At 28.1% G+C, this 17,157-nt stretch overlaps 1 protein-coding gene, 1 long non-coding RNA gene and 1 pseudogene across 2 annotated transcripts; all 3 read left to right on the forward strand.

The window, feature by feature from the left end:
• The first annotated feature begins 3,296 nt into the window (after positions 1-3,296).
• Positions 3,297-5,067, forward strand: LOC111307264 (putative purine permease 4). The gene has a single exon (XM_022905286.2). It carries the CDS (start codon positions 3,723-3,725, stop codon positions 4,869-4,871), a length of 1,149 nt encoding a protein of 382 aa, XP_022761021.2. The 5' UTR covers positions 3,297-3,722; the 3' UTR covers positions 4,872-5,067.
• A 2,123-nt stretch (positions 5,068-7,190) lies between these two features.
• On the forward strand, positions 7,191-10,953 carry LOC111307039 (ras-related protein RABA5e pseudogene; annotated as a pseudogene).
• Positions 10,954-12,211: 1,258 nt separating this feature from the next.
• Positions 12,212-15,176, forward strand: LOC111307809 (uncharacterized). Its single transcript, XR_016332138.1, has 2 exons — positions 12,212-13,055; positions 14,921-15,176. It is a non-coding gene; the product is annotated as an uncharacterized LOC111307809 (long non-coding RNA).
• Positions 15,177-17,157: the final 1,981 nt, after the last annotated feature.

The raw sequence follows: 17,157 nt of genomic DNA on the forward strand, positions 1-17,157 counted from the left end.
TTTAGTAGACTTTTTAAACTCTATATTTTATAGTTGTAAATGCATAATTATTTATTAGTAAATCAATGATAGCTTAACAAAAAAAAAATGATAACTCAGTAGTTAATCATTGAAAAATTAAAAGTAAATCAATATAACTTAATAGTAAATTATCGATAATTTAATAGTTAATTAATAATAACTTAATAGTAAATCATGAAAAATTTAATGTAAATCAATGATAAATTGGTAGTAAAGTATGGATAATTTAATATAAAATCTATGATGATTTTATAGTAAATAATAAAAAACTAGGTTATAAATAAATGATAACATAAGAGTAAATGTATAATAACATATTAATAATTTATTGATAATTTAGTAATAAATTATTGATAACTTAATCGTAGTAAATCATTAATCAGTTAGTTGTAAATAAGTTATAATTTTGTAATAAATTAGTTAATCATTAACAATTTTAAAGTAAATTATCGATAAATTAATAATAAATAAGTTATAACTTTATAATAAATAATCATTAACTTAATAATAAATCATTAATAATAAATTAATAATAATTTAACTGTAAATCATATTGATAACTTTTTATATATTTGAAATTTTTAGAGATTGAACTTTGGTTACTAATAGAAATGAAACTAGAACTTTCATTTTTTAAGGCTTGGATAAACTTATTATGAACTTATTTAATAAAAAAATTTATTAAAAATTTTAAATTTGAATGAAATAATAATATTATTATATAAAAAATAATCTTAGACTAGAACGAAACTCATGCTTTGCCACCCGTGAGAATCAATTGTTAAATTTATAATGACATAAATTTTATCAATAATTATCAAAAGTATATCATAAATTGCCAAAATTATATGAAATGTTACCAAATTTACATTAGGAGGTTCAAAACTTTTATTAAAAATTATCAAAATTATATCAGTGATTAAAAGTTTATATAATAAGTTACTAAACTAATATCGAATATTACTAAAATTGTATTAAAAATTATTAAAATTTTATCAAAGGTTATCAACAAGTTACCAAAACATATAAAAGATAATCAAAATCAAAATTTTATTAAAAGCTATAAAATTTTACTTATATATTCCGAATCAAAATTAAATTGTCAGCATTTATTATTATTATTATTATTATATCTAAAAAATTTATTTATTTAATTAAATTTTTATAAATAAAAATATACATGTATTATAGATATGTAAAAAATTAGACCCGCCATTACCTTTTTATTTTATACTCTTTCAACGTAATTAACTCACCTTTTGCAAATAAGATTTACACCAATGAGTGGATCATACATGTATGAATGGTGGTGGCCCTTCGATATTCACTAGGTGGTGTTTCTGGCTTTGCTCGTTTTTAGTTAAAATTAGTATAAATTGTTTGAACAAATGTTAAACTTAAAAGATAATTTTGTTCGAGAATTATTTTTTATAAAAAAATGTTTTATTTGTTAAATCTATAAAGTGGGCATTATTTTTTATAAAAAATATTTTGTTTGTTGAGTATGTAAAGTGAGAATTACTTTTATTAAAAATATTTTGTTTTATTTGATATGATTTATTCTTGTAAAGCTTGTCTGATCTAATCACAGGAGTGGATCGTTTTAACATTGGTCTCAAATTCAGACTTTTTTTTTAACATACATTACTAAAATTTCATAAACATTTGGTACATATAGCGTTGGTTTCAAATCGCTAAAATTCTGTCATTGAATAAAAAAAGTGATTAAAATTTTGGTGCTGGGAAAAATATGATAAAAAAGGACAATTTACATTTACGACTAAACCACTTAACGCCCAATAAACCTTATAACTCATATAACCCAAAACCCCAAAAAGTGCCAGCTGTCAATAGCGAAGTGTTAGCTATACTTTTTACTTCTAATAGAATAGATTTGTTTTTTTTTTTAATTTCAACCTTATATGAATATTCTAATTATGATCACTGCCAATTCTCTTCCCTGTTGGTGCTTACCATTATGACATTAATTATATTAATGAAAAATAGAAACAAATTAATGTATGTAATTAAGGATATTATCCCCTTTTTTATTTTGGGAAAGGGAGATTAATTTGAACTTATTTTTTTGAACAGAAAATACATGCACTTATGTATCATTGAGCCAAATGTGCCCATGCATGTATGTATTTTAAATTACCTAAATTCAAAGGTTTGGTGCGTTGCGTTCTGATTAAAAAAAAAAAATGAAATATTAATAGACAGTTTTCGTTCATTTATATTTTTTTCTATTTATTGGTGTTGGCTGTATGATATAACCTTTGGGCTGGACAAGTATATTTGTTGTATGATATGAAATTGAGAAGGTTGATGCTTATGGGATTTAATTTGCCCAACATATACTAGCTGACTTTAACATTTTCAGTTTCATTAAATTTTAATTTTAACTGATTAATTAACACTTCACTTTTGTTAAGTAAAATTTATGAAAATATAAAATGAAAGACATCTTGTTTTGAGTGTCATGTTACTGTCTTTAAACAAATAATTTAGATATTATAAGGAAATAGAAGTATTCATGGATCGATGTGATCCGGTTTAGATGGGAAATGAATATGATATTAATACTGTTTATGTTTTTTTCAAATTGAATAAGATTCAATGAATCAAATCTCACAATTTTAATTGTTAGAAACAAAAGTGTGACCCTTTGCACTCTTTTTGTTGCTAGAAAGAACAAATTAAAAAAAAATTAGGCCAAATTATTATAATTTTCTTTTAAGAAATTTAGGCGAAGTATTGAGTATTCTTACTCAACCAAAGTTCTTCTATACTTTGATATTTCGTCCTGCCTTATAATCACGCATTCAATCACAATCTACAACTTACAATTATGAACTTTATATAATATTTTGATGTATTTTTTTTATAGATTTAAATTTTAATTGATTAGTTTATTTTTTGAGCGGAAAAAGGTTTTTCAGTTTCGGTCGATATATTTTTTTATTGAGTTGATACAAATAAAGTTATAAAAGTTTTTTGTTCTAACGTTTTAAAAAATTCGAATTCAAACAATTAAGAGAGTAGAAAAATTTTTTTTCCACTTGAGCCAAAGTTAGTCTCTTTTATGGCAAGTGATTTAAAGTCTCATCAGTCTCAAGTTCTGCGTTTGTTAGTCTATTTTATGGCAAGTTTACTGCCTGGTTAGCAAGCGAATTACATCCTAACCAAATGGGGCCAGACCAGATTATCTGCAGCTGCTCATTTATTAAGCAAACGGCTAGCTTTTTTACACTGGCTTTATCAAAAACAAAAGAATCAGGCCAAGCTAGACTCACAATGAACAAACATGAACTATTGAACGGTATACCAATCACCTACTAGAAACTGTCTTTTCTCTTACTTTTAGTAGAGTCAGATTCTTTTTGTCAGTAAACGTTAAAAGCATGATTTATCGCCTTTTGACCCGATAATTTTTTGCATCTTTTCATGTTATTTCAGTTTTTTTTTTTCTTCTCGGATGAGAATTTTGGAGCCAGTCTCTTCAAATCGCTTGTCAACCGGGCTTTAAATGCAATTTGTCTTTTAGTACTACCCCAATCGTCTATCACGTTAGACACAGATTCGTCCCCTCGGTTTTATCTCCTTTAAATGGAGTTCTGATCCGCAGAAAGCAGCACCGCCGAGCCGATTACTCAAAAAACCCACCTGTTTCCAGCACTGTTTTCTCTTCATCAACAGCCATGAGCAACACTACTTCTAGCCACAACCATTCCCATTGTATCAATGAACAAGACCAAAAAGCCATCACAAACAAGCGTTATCTGCCACTTTTGTTGATCAACTATGCCTGCCTCTTTGTGGGTTCTTTATCCTCAAGCTTGCTCTCTAAGTACTATTTCAATCACAAAGGCTCAAGCAGATGGGTTTCAACTTGGGTTCAATCTGTTGGATTCCCTCTCCTTGTCATCCCCATTTTCCTTCCTTATTATCTATTTAAGTCCACTGAGAGAAAACCCTTCACTCATTTCACTCCCAAAATCCTAGCTTTGTCTATATTCATAGGCCTGATGCTTGGCCTAAACAACCTTCTTTTTTCATGGGGCAACTCGTATCTCCCTGTGTCCACCTCTTCTCTGCTTTTATCATCCCAATTAGTATTCAATCTCATTCTATCTGTAATCATCGTGAAGCAAAAGATCACTTTCATGAATCTCAACTGCGTCATCTTACTAACACTGGGTTCAGCCCTGCTAGCCTTAGAGTCCAACCATGACAGACCCCAGGGCCTGACCCGAGCCAAATACTTCATTGGGTTTATAGCAACCATAGGTGCGGGGCTGCTATTCGCACTATATCTTCCAATTATGGAGATGATATACAAGAAAGTCTACTGTTATGCAATGGTGATGGAAATGCAGCTAGTGATGGAGATAGCAGCGACTGCGTTAGCGAGCGTTGGGATGGCATGGGACGGTGGATTTGCGGAGATGAAATGGGAGGGAAGAGAGGTGTTCGACAAAGGGGAGAGGGTGTATTGGGCGACGGTGTTGTCGAACGTGGTGAGCTGGCAGCTTTGCTTTATGGGGACGGCAGGGATGGTGTTCTTGACATGTTCGTTGACTGGAGGGATTTGCATGACAGCGTTGCTGGTGATGAACGTGTTGGGAGGGGTGTTGGTGTACAGGGAGGAGTTTGGTGGGGTCAAAGCTGTGTCGACTGTGATGTGTGGATGGGGGTTTTGTTCTTATGTTTATGGGATGTATGTTAAGAACAAGATGAAGCAATTGGATCCTGATCTTGATCACAAACAAATCACGAATATTGCTCCTCCCAATCTCATCCAGATGGATCAAATTGTAGCTCCTTCACCTCATCATAATGGGGTTTGAAACTGTTTTTACCCATTGATTAGAGTATATAATGAAATATCTTCATGTCCATTTTCAAGAAGATAACCTATTCACTTAGCGGTAATGAACAAAACTTTTTTATTAACTTTGATGATTGGAGTGGCTGAAAAGTTATTTCCTTAAAGGGACAATGTAATCTGCCATCTGTCAATTAAAGGAAAATATAAAATGTGATACCTGCATTCAACTAAAAAATGTTTAATCAAATACTTAAAATTTTAATCCATGTATAATTTATCCCATTATTTCTTAACACTGTTAATATAAATTGGTGACATGATCATTAGCTAATGAAAATTTTACACGTGTATAAATATTATATACGTGATATATACATAATTGCCACGTGTTATATATTTTTTAAAAATATTAATTTAAAACTATAACTTAAAAGATTTACAAAAATTTAAAAATTATGATATTTTAACATATTTTTAATTAAAATTATGACATACAGCAGTCTCACTAGTGCCACATGGTACATATCATCTATACGTGCAATAGCTGTACATAATTAATAGTTGCTCAATCAAGATATAGGGTTAATATATAGAAAGAAATTAGCTTGCATTTATCCTCAACCAAACCAATAATGGAACATATGCGAAGAAATTGTTTTTGCACTTAATATGCCAGGAAATTTATTTCGTATACCTATTGTGCATTAAATTAAAAAACTTTAAAGCTATAGAATGATTAAAAATGGAACTAAACATAATAATTTTAAATACGATATATTGATATGATATAAAAATAATACGAAAAAAATTGTGAATAAATTTAGTATAATTATGTTTCGTATTTGAATTGTATCAATATGATTAAGATACGATATTATTTATACCGTGTTCATATTTGTGTCAAACATTAATAACACATTTAAAACACAATATTGTTCATAACATAAAAAAAATTAAAAATTATTTTAGTTTATTTAAAAAATAAATTAATAATAATTTTTATCATATCATTTTAGTGTTTAACTAGATTATAAATATTTAATTGTTAATTAGTTTTTTGTTTAAATACTAATTTAAATGATTTTTTTAAATAAATTAATTAATCATGTCTAATCATGTTATTTGTATGTAATTATATTAATCGTATCATATTATTTGAGTATTTAATTGTGTCTAATCGTGTTATTCGTATATAATCGTGTTAATCGTGTTGTATCATGTCATGTTAATTGGATATAAATTAATTTTAAATGTATTAATTATGTCATATTGCATGTAACACGTATAATAAATATATCATATTTATATTTGAATTATTTGTATCATTCGTATATTCGTGTCGTATTCATATCAAGAATGTCTAAAATTATGTTTGACATGAAACACGATATGATGATATGAATTATTAGGTCTAAATAGAACTAGAGACATCTAAAAAAAATACTAGTAGACACACCAACTTAGATAAAAATCTGTTTTTGGCTTATGAAAAAGATTTTTTTTTAGTATATGAAGTTATTAAAATTTGAATCCTAATTATTAAAATTAAAAATTTAATACTCCAATAATAAAATATGTGACTATTGACAAAGAAAGTATTTTTTCTATATCATAGAAGAAAGATATTTTTTAGTACAAAGATAAGCACAGCCCAATAATAGGAAACCACGTTTAATTGTGCTGTGATTTAAATTTTAAACATGTTGAATATCAACCGATGATAGTACGAACGACTATGAGAGTGAAGGTTCGAGTTATATTCAGCTAAGTCCGTGCATCCAATGACCAAGTTATGCTATCGTATGTATTTGAATTAGTTAAGTAGAAGCAACAGTCAAAGGTTTGGTTGTGACATCTGCATTCATCCTTATCCTGTTGAATTGTATGAGCATCTTTCAACACTGTAATCAATTCCAGCTCCATTGCAACCTTTTCCATGGCGGGTCTTTTCTTTCCAATAAGATTCAAGCATCTTTTGGCAAGTTCAGTAAGTGCTATAATCTTATCCTGTGAACCATCTTTAATTACGCATTGATCAAGAATATCAAGCAATGAGTTCTCTTCCATTGAAAGGGAAAAACATGGTACCAAGGTTATCACTTCCTCTGTTTGGGTTGAAGAGATGAGAGGTGTTAAGAGCTCGACACAAGATCAACCCCGAAGCTATAAACATCAATCTTCCTTGTAAAATGGCTTGACTGGAAATATTCTGGATCCAAATACCCGAAGGTTCCCTGTACTTGAGTAGTGGCCAGATCACATTAGTTTGCTTGGATGAATCCGACACTTTTGCTCTGTATTTATCATCCAAAAGTATGTTGCTGGATTTTATGTCTCTATGATAAATAGGAGCCGAGCTGATGATTGCAAATATGCGAAAGCATTGGCAACTTCTGCTGCAATTCGTAGGCGCATCTCCCATGGAATTGGGAATGATTCTTCATTCTCCTCGTGTATATGTTGAGAGAGAGTTCCATTGATAATGAACTCATGAAGGACCTTGTGTCTCCAAGTACGGATTTAAATTGCGATAGTGATCATGTTTTCGGTCACAATGCGTTTGTCATGATTGTAGATATAACGGAGACCTTTGCAGTTATTGTGATTATTGCAATCGTAAATTTTTTTTTAATTTGCTATAAAAAGTAATAATTTTAATTATTAATAATAAAAATTTTTATTTTATGATTTTTAAAGTAATTTATATCATGTCATGTGTTTTATTTATTTAAGAAAAATATTTATAGTAAAATACTCATATTTATAAAATTACTCATATGATAATTAAAAAATAACAAAAGATAAATAAACATGTGAAAAATAAATAATCATAATGAATGATATATTTAATTATTTAATTACCGTACTCATCAAATTATTATCAAATTATATTACGCATAAATCAGCTAACAAGTGATTAGATATTCATAAATTAAACAAGAGCATTACTATTTATGAGCCAAGAGAATTACTTTTTATGGGCTTATAGTAATCAAACTTGGCAACCTCCATGGTGAGGGCAATATTCAACAACAATAGCTTCAAGTCTACTTTCTCTATTTCTTGACTAAATTGCATGGACCCACAACTTCTCATCCCCTCACTTTGCATTCAATAATTTTTTTTTTAGACCTTCATCTTTATCTCAACTCTCTTTTTTTTTTTTGGTGTCTCCTATCTGCTCGTCTCCCTCAATATCAAGTCTCACTTTCATCTCTTATCTCTCATTTTAAGTCTCGATAATTCCGTGCATCATAGCCCAATTTAATCCAAAATACACAAAACCACTGCAAAATTGAAAATTAAAAAAAAATGCAATTTGGGTGCTGAATTAATTACTTACATTAAATTGTATGTACTTGATCTTGATTGAGGTTAAATTTGAGAGAATTGATATTTTTAAAAGTTTAAGTTTTGTAGGTTTTTTTTTCCAGAATTTATGAATTGATGTTTATTTTCTGGCTTATTGTTTTTATTTTAAGTTTTTAATCAAAGTCAAATGAAATTTTTTTTTTTTGAATTTTAGAATGAAAAATGGAGTAACGGGTAATAACGGATCGCTATTGCCGCTATTCAACGTTACGTCGCAATTTGTGATCGTGATACGTCGCTATAGATGAGATTCAAATTTTCCTTCATTTTTTCTTCAATAACGGTGATGAATGATAACGCTACCGTGAAATAACAGACACTATACCATTATCCGACCACTATTTAAATCCTAGTCTCCAAGCAACATCCTGTCTACCGACAGTCTATGTTCATTGGTAGAATACTGCATTCTTAGTTTTAGTAGTGAGAGTTCAATCCCTAATAACTTAAGTGCTAAAAAACAACTTAACTACGTTTCTATTGTTAATTTGTGATGAAATTATTATCTGATTAATGAATTCCTGAAGTTTCTTTTCACCTAATTTCTTTCCAATACCCACCTCTTTAGGTTCTTGATAGCAACAATGCTTCCATCTGCCAACATTCCATTATGACAGTTCTTTGACCTCCTTGGCCAAGGATTGGGTTCTCATTAAAGTTGACAGTGAAATTGTCCAATTCCTCTGATGTAAACAATCTTTTTAGTTCCACCGATTCCAACTGGATAGAGGATACTAGCATAAACACGTCTATCAGCTGAACGATATGGTTGGCCTGCCATTTGTGGTTTTTGCGGTGGTCCTGCTTCTGTAATTAGGCATGGTTGCAACAGCAAAAAATTACCAACAAAACTACAAAGTGAACAGCCTATATATATGGAAAAGATGAGAATTTAAATATCACCGTTATTTTTAATTTTATCATCCATTCAGATGGAGAGATATACCTTAAACTTTGATCGCAACTTTGGAATCTTATAAACTCATTGCTAATTTCCTATGGATGTAGGGATTTTATCATACCAAAATGCATTTATTTATTTTCCCTAATCACAGGTGAAACACACACAACAAAGTAATACAAACGCATGCATTTGGAAAAGATGCGTTGAGCTTCTCCTTTTGTTTGTCTCTAATTTTGTTGCACCCCGCCCCTCTTTCTCTCTTCAAAAATAAAAGATGATCAACCACAATCTAAACATTGTACAAAACATTTTAAGTTCAAATTCAAGACAACAGGCAATTAACTTCAATAACTAAAACGATAATGTTGATATACATAGTTAGGATAGATAATTATAATCTTAATTTTATCTTTACTTGAAGTTGTCAATGTAAATCTCCTTATGTAAAATTGATTTTAATAAATTAAATGTGCTTTTCACTCATGTTAAGCAAGTGAGAAATTCATCATTTAGCCAATAATATTAGTAAAATGTTAAACTCTTAATTTTAATAATTCTAATTCAATTTTTGACAACCTTAATTACCAAAAAAATATCTTTTATTTATTTTTTAGCCAGTTTAATCTCTATTTTAATTAGCAAGAATTTTAGTTAAAAGTTTTAATTTCAAAATCATATACTATTTTTTAATTTAATATATTTTTATTGACAAAAAATTTTTTTGGAAGGAACTTTTTTAGTTTAATGAATATCTAGGTAAGTTTATTCAAGTATATTTAAAAATCTTTTCTTTTCTTTTTTGCAACATAATTTATTTAAAAAGGAAAATCATTTGTATTTCAGGATCTTATACTTATTATATTTTCTATCATGTGTAGTTTTGTAAATGATTACATTTGTAAATAGTGAACAATCCCAAACTTGGAAAAATACGAAAAATATCAGACGATGAAGCAGTGGAAGAGTACTTATTAAATAGTGGTAATAGGAGAGTCAGCCGTTGGAAAATCCAAGCTTCTCTCTCGATTCGCAGGAAACGAGTTCAATGCTCACTCTAAGGCAACCATTGGGGTGGAGTTTCAGACCCGGAGCGTGGAAATTGATGGCAAGGAAGTAAAGGCTCAGATTTGTGACACTGCAGGCCAAGAACGTTTTCGTGCTGTTACTTGAGCTAGCAGGAGAGCTGCTTTTTATAATGTTGCTCGATGGCTAAATGAACTCAATTGTAAGTACTTTTTCTTGCTCTGGATTGATGCTTGATATTACAATAAAATGTGGAAGGAGTCCCTGCGAACCAGCGGGAAAGGGGTAGGCAATCTGGATTTTACATGTTATATATATATATATATATATATATATATATATATGAGCAATGTTCCTTATTTCATATTGGTTACAATATCCTCAAAATCTGATGATCATGGAATAAACTTTCATCACATTCTGACACAACCAGGGCAAGGATGCTGGTGGGAAACGAATGTGATCTGGAAAATATCAGGGAAGTGAGTTTGGAAGAAGGTAAAAAGCTTGGCAGAAGCAGAAGGATTATTTTTCATTGAGACATCTGCACTTGATTCTACCAATGTCAGGACCGCTTTTGAGATCCTCATCAGAGAGATCTATAACGATGTGAGCTGAAAGTCTTGAATTCTGATTCAGACAAAGCTGAGTTAACTGTCAATGGTGTAAGCCTTGTGAATGGTGATGGCTTAAAGCAAACTCAGACCCAGTACTCACGCTGTTCTAGATAAGATTCTGTTTCAATATTTGATACAATTCCAAGTAAAGGGTCCTCAGATTACTGTCTTTTTTCCCTTGCATGTCTTTTATCCAATTTGACTGAATGAAATTCGAAAACTTTTAGTTGCCTGCCGATTCTCAGTATTTTTTTTTGGTATAAGGGTAAAACAAAAGTATTCAAATAAAAATTCAATAATTATTTAAGTTTATAATATTTTATTACAATTAATCAAGTTTTGAATATTTTATTTTAAAATAAATTAAACACTTAAATATTTATTTTCATCAATTGTACTTTTATAGATCTATTTGCACTCAATTAAGCTCTCAATTGGATGAAAATAGTTAATCATTTTTCTTTTAACAATAGCTTAATTGATAAAAATAGATATTTAAGGTTTAATTAATTGCAAAAAAAAAAAAAGTAAGATGATTATTAAAATTTAGTTCAGTGATTTTTTTGACTCTCTAACCTAACTGGCTTATATACGTGACATTTTATTAATGTTATCAAGTTATAATGACATCACAAAACTTTCATTTTTTTTTCAATATAAATTAAAAAATTTTATTTTTTTTATTTGGAGCCAAGTTCGAAAAATTGTTGGATACTAGGTGGTAATCACATGGAATTTCACAAAAGATTTAGCATATTTAGTTGCAAATGATATGCATATAGCACAATTATACTAGATAAATATTATATATGTGAGTTAGATTAATAATGTTAGAATTTGAGTTCATATGATAAAATATTTAAAAGTTTAATGTGTAAATTATATATATTTTTACTACATTTGGTTAAAATTCAGTATTAAAATTGTAATTAACTTTATAGAGATATACAATTAAGTTCATTTATATCCCAAACTATTTTGGATTTATAGAGATATACAGTCAAGTGATGGATATTTGAGTATTAATAACAAAAGTTTGTTTTATTTGGGTTTTATATGTGGGCTGAAGTCCCAAGTCAAAAATAAAGTGAATAGTCTTATTTGATTTTAGCTGAACAACGAACTCTTCCAATGGAAATTTGGTTTGAAATTGGATTTATTTTTTATTTTAAAATTAGGGTTAGATAAATTATTTTGTGTTTTTAATAGGGATAAGATATATCATATTTAATAATTTAAAATAAATAATTATAAATTTTATATTTAAAATAATTTTAATAAATAATTATCTATAAAATTCAAATTTAATATTTTTACATGAAAAAAAATCAACTTTAACTAATTGAGCCAACGAGCTAATATTTACTGAGTTACTCCGCAATATGCCTTTTTAACACTTCGTTCAATTTTAACTTTTTTGAAATTATGAATATATAACTTACCTATATCCTTTATCTTAATTAAAATCGTGACACGTGGACATCTGTTTCTTTGCCCGTAATATTCCATCCATTTCCAACTCTTCATCTGAATCGTTTTTTTATTTTTTTTTTAAGCAAACCATTTGAATAGTTTTTTTTTTTTTTTTTTTTTTTGAAAAAGGAAGGGCTTATGGCGTTTTGAAGAACTGACAGGGGGAAGTTTTTGCAATTATTATGCAAATGTCGATGAAATCAATTCAAGTTGAAGGAAAACCCGAAAAGAATTTGGGATTTCAGATTTAGTTCTAGCGATTGAATCGTGTAAGTAAGTTAACTTTCATTCTTTTAATGTCGATGAAATCAATTTATTTAACTGATTTTTTTTTCCTCGATTAACTTTCTTTTCTCATTTTCTTTTCTTTTACATATTCTTTCTCATTTATCTTCTCTTTCTGTTTCAGAGTAGATATTTTCACATAAACGCAAAAGATCAGATATGGTTTTTTTATCTTACTTTTCTTCCCATTTAATTTTTTTTTTTAATTTCCTTGTTTGTATACCTTGTCTGAAGTGTTCAAATTCGATTGGAATGTGATTTTTTTAATCCTAATTCGTTAATTTCATAATGGGTTTCTTCTATTGTGGATTGATTATAATTAAAGTTAAGTTCTTTAGGCTTTTGTACTATTATCCTTATATCTTGAAGCTACAGACCGCAATCTACCAATATTGGATATTCCAACAATTCATGTTGTATCCATTGCAAAGTTTTAAGATTGTTATTTCTGTTTGTGCTGCAGGAACTCATTAGCTAAATCCAGTGGAATGCCTATATAACTCCTATAACAAAACTCAATTCGGTAGAGGTACCATGATCATTTAATATAGATTGTTTAATATAGAACTATAACTTTTCCTTTCAATATATTAATCCATCAATTAGCATTTTTGTGATATTCTTTTTTCATATATTCATTTATATATTCCGTTCTTTCTTTCTGTTAAATTTCCTTTATAATCTAATTATTTTTATGTTATTCTTAGAATAATATTTTTGTTATTTTTACTGTTATTCTAATCCTTCTTTTGTTTAGCCATGAGTAAACAATGGCTTAGATTTAGTTATCATCTTGATAGCTAAACACTGGCTCAAGTTTGACTATCATTCTGACTAAAAATTAGCCTGACTTAGCTATCATTTACAGCAAATATCTACCTTGCTTCCTATCTATGTTGTTTTTTAATAAAACACTGATATCTTATCTAATAAGAATACGATTTCTTACTCAAGTTTAATTGGAAGGTTTGAGGTTACAAATGCCATAGATAACTTTGAAGAGTGTCTGACTGTGCGTGGTTTGTTAGTTTAACTAAGGATTTGTTTTATTTTATATTTGGTAAGTAGGATGACAAACTTACATTTAACCTTAATGAATAAGCATATGTTTTATGTTATATCATTCATGCTGTATTTATCAAAAGTTATATAGATTTTGGTGATTAATACACTTTTGCATCTAACATTTGAAATGCAGATAATTAAGAAACTAATACCTAAGTTCTATAGTAGTTATTAAAGTATCTTGCATGTGTATTGTCATCATCGAATTTAATTAAGCCACAATAGCAAATAAAAAAATTAAACCGTTGTTGACAGAAAATGTTTTTTATTTTTTCCTTTTGAATGGCTATTATGTTGAATTAAATCTGTCTATTCCAATTGTTAGGTAAGCATCTCTTCAATCCATTTACTTTGTGCATTTCATGAATTTTATAGAGATTTTTATATTGATTTTGATTATGAAATATGTCCCGCTTTTTAGAACTATTTGTAACTTATTATTTTAAATGAAAATGTACTTGTCTCTCCTTACGTATCAATTAAAATGTAAACTCTTTTCATAATTGTTGAAATTATTACACATTTTATTTTCATTTCTTTCTTTCAAATGATAGAAGTTAGTATACTTCAACTGTTATGCAATGCGTTTGTTTATGACAACCTTTCCTTACTTTCAAACCATACACAGTGATGTTAATGCTCTTATGATAATATGGACTATAGATTTGTTAAAAAAAAAAGATTTTTCTATAACTGCCATGTGTTTTTAAATCTATAGTTGACTTTGACGCTTAATTATTTAGAAAGAGATATGTACATGTTATTGTCAAATCCCATATTTTAAAGTTTCATTTCAATCGAATACTAATTCTTATAAATACTGATTCTGCCTTTGCAAAAATTATCTGATATCTAACAACAATGAAACCAAGTGCTTCTCTACAAGTAATGAATTCCTTATATAGAACTATATTGGAATAAATTTGTAATCTTTAAAATTTTTGACAACATATAGATTAGTTTTTTTTACCTGACACCAAATAATACTATGGTCCATGTTATGCTAAATTGTTGTTTTTGCATATCCTTTTGGTTAGTCCTTCTATTCTGTTAATGTTTTTCTTTAGGAAACTTATTTGTTTTGATTTCAGTAATTGATTGTAACCAAACCCTCTGCCTTATGCTATTCAAACAATTGGTAAGAAATGTTATTAATGCTGCAGATTAGGTAGTTATATGCTAAATATATCCTTTCTCCTACACTTTGTTAAATTTACTGCCAAAATCTTGTGTTGTAACAAAACGATAATGAATCAGTTTGCTTTTATGTCATTTAAAAGCTGTTGATTTTCACTTTATATCTTTGATGGTTTCTGTTTGGTTGCTTAGGAAATCAGATGGAACTAAAGAACAATACTAAATATTTTGATATTTCCCATGTTTGATGTTTGGATGAGGAAGAATTCATAAAACTCATGTTTTTCTTTATGGGTATCATTTGTTTTTTCTTTTCTTTAATGATTTCAATATTTGTTGGGATCTAATTTCCAAAATGTATATGTAAAGCATCCGGTGCTAGGGACTGTCTCTTTGAGTGTAGAAACTAAGGATTTGAAATGGATATACAATGTTTATTAAGTTGGTAATTGTGTATATATTTTGGGAATTATTGGATTGTTAAGCTCAAGATGCTATTATGTACTGATTATGGCGAAAATGTTTATGGTGTCATACTATGAGAACGAATTAATGCTTTGATTTTATATTTAAGTTCGGCAAATAAAAAGTTTTATTTCGATAGGAAGGATTTATAAGAACTATTTGATGTTGCAAATAGATAATTATATGAATTATTTTTTACAAATGGATAATTATATGAATTATTTTTTACTTTCAATCATTCATTCTATGTCTTGACAAGAATCTATGAAAATAATAATACGAAAAAAAAAAATTAAGAATCACAACAACGTACGAGATGCTATAAAATATATATATATATGTATACATATATATATATATATATATATATATTATATGGGATGGACCATAATGACAAAGATAAAAAAAAAAAATAGGAGTGAAGTAAGAAGATGCTTAAAGTGTTGCTAAACCAATATGCTATTATTTATTTATTTATTTTATTACATTGATGATGTATCAAATATTAATTCTTTCTTTAAATACTTTATTTGGTTCTTTTATTTGACTTTCTCACTTTTCTTTCTTGTTGAATTGGACACAAGTAAAATATTTTTTTTGATCACGATGATTCCTATTACTGTGATCATTTAGGATGAAAGTTTTTCAATTTTTTTTTTTAATATTTATAACTATCAAGAATTAAATTTTAGTTAAAATTCAATATTCTACTAGAATAAAGCATCATTGTCGACAATGAAAATTTTCTTTTATATATATATATATATATTTGAAATTATTAAAAATTGAATTCTCATAACTAAAATTTAAAATTTAAAATTTTATGTTGTAATGATTTTGAGACCGTCAAACGTAAAAGATAATGTTTTAAAATCGAAAAAAATAAATAAAAAGTGTGAGTCGTCACTAATCTTTGTTAGGATTTGATTGGTCATCCAAAAATTTATCTTTTTAATAAAACTATAAAAACGGATTAAAGTTTATCAAAAAGATAATTTTGGTCTACGAAAAATTAGGTTGGGTCCGAGAGTCGGTTACGATTTGAGAAGGATTAGCACCCCCATAACGCCCATAAATTGGTACCATTTAATTACGTGTTATTTTTGGTGTTAGATAAAAATGATTTTAATTTGAAATTTAACACTAATTCTCTTCACTTAAAAAAATAAAATTTTGCTAAAATATTTATTTAGAACTATTAAGAAAATCTTTAAGTTAAAGAATTATCTTAAAATTCTCCATCGTCTAGGCAGAATTTAAAATAACTCTTTTCGCTTAAAATTTAACACAACAATCCTTAAAATGAAATAGCACTCTTTATAGAAAATTGTTGGTGACTTTCCAACATATAGACAGAGTACCAAGAATTATTTTTTTCGGAATGTTATTTTTATTTTATTTTGTAATATCATAATTTTTTTAAAAAGTAGTACAAATAAAAATTAAAGATAGAATAATACAAATAAATACTAATAATAACATGCTAATGTGTGAATGTCAATGAATTTATGTAAAATGAAATGTAATTTAAAAGTTGGATTCTTAAATATAATGAGACCACCCTAACTCTTCAACATCTAGGCAAAGCTTAGGTGCAACTGTTTATATTTAAAATCTCAATTTACTATTATACTTTTTATTTATTAATCTTATTATTGATGCAAATTAAAAAATCGTGTGAAAAGACTTAACGAAGTAAAATTTCCTAAATACCCCATCATCTAGGCGGCATTCGGGAACAAATTGCTTCAAATAGAATTTTCACACGTGTCCTTAGGATTTTTAGGAGTTTGGATTTTAAAGGGTTTGAGTAGAGGTTTTGAAAGTTTGGTTATAAGGTTTAGAGGGTTTTAAAGCTTGAATTTTAGGATATGGAAGGTTTAGGGTTTTGGTTTTAGAGTTTGGAGATTTTATGGTTTGGATTTTGAGGTTTGAGGTTTTGATTTAAGGGTTTGGATTTTAGG

The sequence above is a fragment of the Durio zibethinus genome, chromosome 22 (genome assembly GCF_047325235.1).
Source record: "Durio zibethinus cultivar Kanyao isolate XHJ-2024 chromosome 22, ASM4732523v1, whole genome shotgun sequence".
NCBI lineage: Eukaryota > Viridiplantae > Streptophyta > Magnoliopsida > Malvales > Malvaceae > Durio > Durio zibethinus.

Bases quoted from the DNA above. Each gene is read 5' to 3' on its own strand.
- LOC111307264 (XM_022905286.2), top strand. From the start codon at position 3,723: ATGAGCAACACTACTTCTAGCCACAACCATTCCCATTGTATCAATGAA.